The 3337-nt window shown below is 49.5% G+C and overlaps 1 protein-coding gene across 1 annotated transcript; it reads left to right on the top strand.

The window, feature by feature from the left end:
- Window positions 1-1264: 1264 nt before the first annotated feature.
- On the top strand, window positions 1265-3337 carry N7446_005244 (uncharacterized protein; the record flags this gene model as incomplete). The annotated part of the gene is given in 4 exon segments (XM_058513992.1): window positions 1265-1697; window positions 1746-2193; window positions 2306-2761; window positions 2776-3337. Coding segments are annotated over 4 exon segments (1899 nt in total), but the record flags the coding sequence as incomplete, so codon positions are not given.

The following is a 3337-nucleotide window of genomic DNA, read 5'->3' on the forward strand; positions in this document are numbered from 1 at the left end:
TAGTACTACACGCGTAGTCACTAATGTGGATCGGTCGGGCTTGGCTGAACTGCTTAAATTTAGAATTCCTCAACATTTTGCTTCATATGTCACCAAGTACTGCAGGGAAATCTACTTGCGAGACCTCAATAAAGTTAGGAAACGAAGATATGAGTGCATTTGCAGTGCGGTGTTCTATTCCGATTATTCGACGTTGGTGAACCGCAAGTTCTATCAACCGCTTGGTCTTCCAGAGATACAACGCCGCCTTGGGAGACGCGTTCCCAAATGGTGTGGAGATAAATAAGTCGTTTGCTTTCCACTCGCAAATGGTCTAGCAATCATTGTCGTTGACAGTCTTCAAGGCTTTTTGAAAACTTGTGTCCCAAATTTGTCAATCAATATGTATCATACGATACGTACTTCCCGACGAGTTGTGGCACGGGCTAGAAAAGAACGGCACATTCACAGTAAGCCCCTAAATTCAAGATAGCCATATGAGTATACCGACCGTATTCAAAGAGTTGCCAAAGGATGTTTCCACGTTGCAGGAGAGCGTCCCAAAAAAGGTGCCTTTTCGCGCTCAGCACCTTGTCTTACAGGCTGTGCAAAAACTGTTGGAGCAAATTGGATTCCGCTTCATCCAACGTTGGTTGCCCCAGGCGTGTCGGTCAGCCGAGTGGGTTTGTGCAGAGTCAATGGAGCTGCACAGGCTTTTCTCGTTTTTAAATCAACATAAAGGAAACATTTCTTCAAAAAGCTTTCACCGGACATTGGCTACGCTTCGCAGCCTAAGGCATATCGTGAGCGGTATACGCCATGCGGCAGTTCACAGAATTGTGCAAAACAGCGAATCCTTGCTTAAAATGCTTCAGGCTGCTGTTGCTTTCGCGCGCTGCATCGGCGATAAGGAGTGTACACATCAGCTTGAATTCCTTTGCAGTTCTTTGGATGACCTAATATTCCAAATGGATGAGCGCTTACACCATCTTCAGCAGAGGATAGTATTTCAGATTCGTATATGTCGGTCCCGTCCACGAGAGCTGATGCAAAGGCGTGCTCTTCTTCCAGAGGCAGCCAGGAGGTTAACAGAACAAAGCGAACATATATTTAATTCACAGGTACATGAGCTTTTGAGAAAGAGCCTATTGCTATCTTGACATGAGGCAGCAACCAGCCCTCTGCTTTACTATTCTTCCGAGTGAGGTCTTTTTCCCACGGTGACGAGGTCCAAAAGTGTCACGTGGTGAGACACGTGAGCGACGCGTCAGGCAAACAATCAGCCTGCAACTCTGAAACTGCTATCAGCAACGCACAGAACTCAAGATGTTCACCGAATTTGACGAACTACGACACCTTCTGGCAGAAGAGCGACGTCTTCGCGCAAGATCAACGTCTACGCGCCGAGGAGCAACATCTTCGAAGGGAGGATAGGGAGAGGACATCCAAAACCAGCCTTCTCGCATTTCTTGACTGTCTCCACAACCACCTCTTCCTCGGTCTTGCAGTTCAGCAGGACAGGACACAATCAACTTGTGGAGATCCTGCAAACGCGACCAACAAACTGCGCCCCAGAAAGCTGAAAATTTGGGACTCTTTCGCGAAAGAACAAGAGGACATGTGGCGATTGTTGATGGATTCTTCGCTAGTCGAAGCCAGACTGTTTACTTTCCGTTCATACCTTAGAAGAAACAGGAGCGCGCATCCGGCGGCAGCCGGTTGGCTCCGAACTTGACATTAACCACTTCCTTCGCCAAACCGTGGAGGACATGTTTCGAAGATCATCGAAGAACTCTACAACGATCCAAATCTGCGACAGACTTTTGGGTTGAGAGGGTCGATACGCTTTAAGAACCACTCTAATACATTGAGCCCTGAGTGGGAACTTGAGGAGCGAATGCAGAGTATCGATATTCGCGGTCGGCCACGGCGACGTTCGCCGCGTTTAGCTGCCCGAGATAAAAGCGAGACAAGCACCACAGCGATGCGTGGTCCGAAAACTCCGCCGCCGGCGCGAACCAGCAGGCCTCGTGCCGATCAATTCTGCGTCTACAACATTCCCAGCCAATCATCCGAGTCCATCCATCGCGTTGCAGCGTATATCAAAGAGTACAAACCTCAGCATAAGGCCACTCTGGGCCACATCTATGAAGTGCTGGAGGATATGGACCTCGATGAAGTTGAGCAACAAGATGATGAGACCCCAAAAGTCCGGTTCCATCGTGCGATTGCTGGGCTTCTCGTGCAGCCACTGACTACATGATTCGTGCTGGTACCGAAATTGGAGTGTTAAGTACCGGCAAAGCTGATATTTATCTGCGAATAGGAGATCCGGGACGCTTCTTTACCACCTCTCTGTTCCAAAGGGAGATGTTGGGGACTTCACTGGCTGGAACCTCGAATCAAGCGGCCCGAATCGTCTACATCTGACCGCGGTGGGGCAATCCCTCGCTTTCAGTCTCCAGGCGCTTAAACTGCAGCCCCGCAATCAAGCTTGGAGGCAACAAGCAATCGACTCATTGCCAAGATGGGAAGTGGTGGTCGCAGATGTTCTGGACAGTATACCAGATGAGGACGTACCGTCTTCCGAATATCGCCCTCCAAGGACTTATGGGTTACTTCGATTGTCTCCGATACAACTGCGTCGCAGGCGGAACAAGCCTAGTATTGGTGGTTGCCAGCCAGTAGACGCACAAGGAGATCCAGACGAGGACCAATCTGACCCCGATACGCCGACCCGGGATCCACAAACACGTCGCAATATCAGACAGGGACAGCCAATGTCGATCCATCTAGCCCCCACACCAGCCACGCAAGGGTCGTTCTCGAGGAAGAGAGAAAATCATCGGTATTACTGCACATTAAAGTGTCTACGTGGAATGTTAAGAGGCGTGAGCTAGATCGGACTTGCCCCAATGTCCTTGATCATGGAAAAACGCACCATGTTATAAATTCAATCACTTTCCTCAAACGGTTGCGGCGTCAGTTGTTTGAGACAATCAATGCTGATTGCGAAGTACTGGGTATGCACGGTTCTCGGGGTGCTCATTTGAAAGTTACGCTATCATCGCACGGATATACTGTGCCTGCAAAATGCACCGTACCAGAGTTTGCGGACCAGTCTCGGCATGAAGCTGCCATATACGGCAAGCTCCGTCCGATCCAGGGCATATATATACCTCTTTACCTTGGAAGTATCGAGTTGGCTCATCCGTACAGCTACGACGGCATCGCTTACCTTGAACATATGATGTTATTAAGTACTGGGGGACAGCCCCTCGACCTGGCACTGAAGGAAATGAGTCGAGCTTGCCTCATTACCAAGATGAAGGAATCGCTCTCAGAGATGCACCGTCTA

This window comes from Penicillium canescens, assembly GCF_028828765.1.
Source record: "Penicillium canescens strain IBT 15451 chromosome Unknown utg000003l_segment0_segment0, whole genome shotgun sequence".
Taxonomy (NCBI): Eukaryota; Fungi; Ascomycota; class Eurotiomycetes; order Eurotiales; family Aspergillaceae; genus Penicillium; species Penicillium canescens.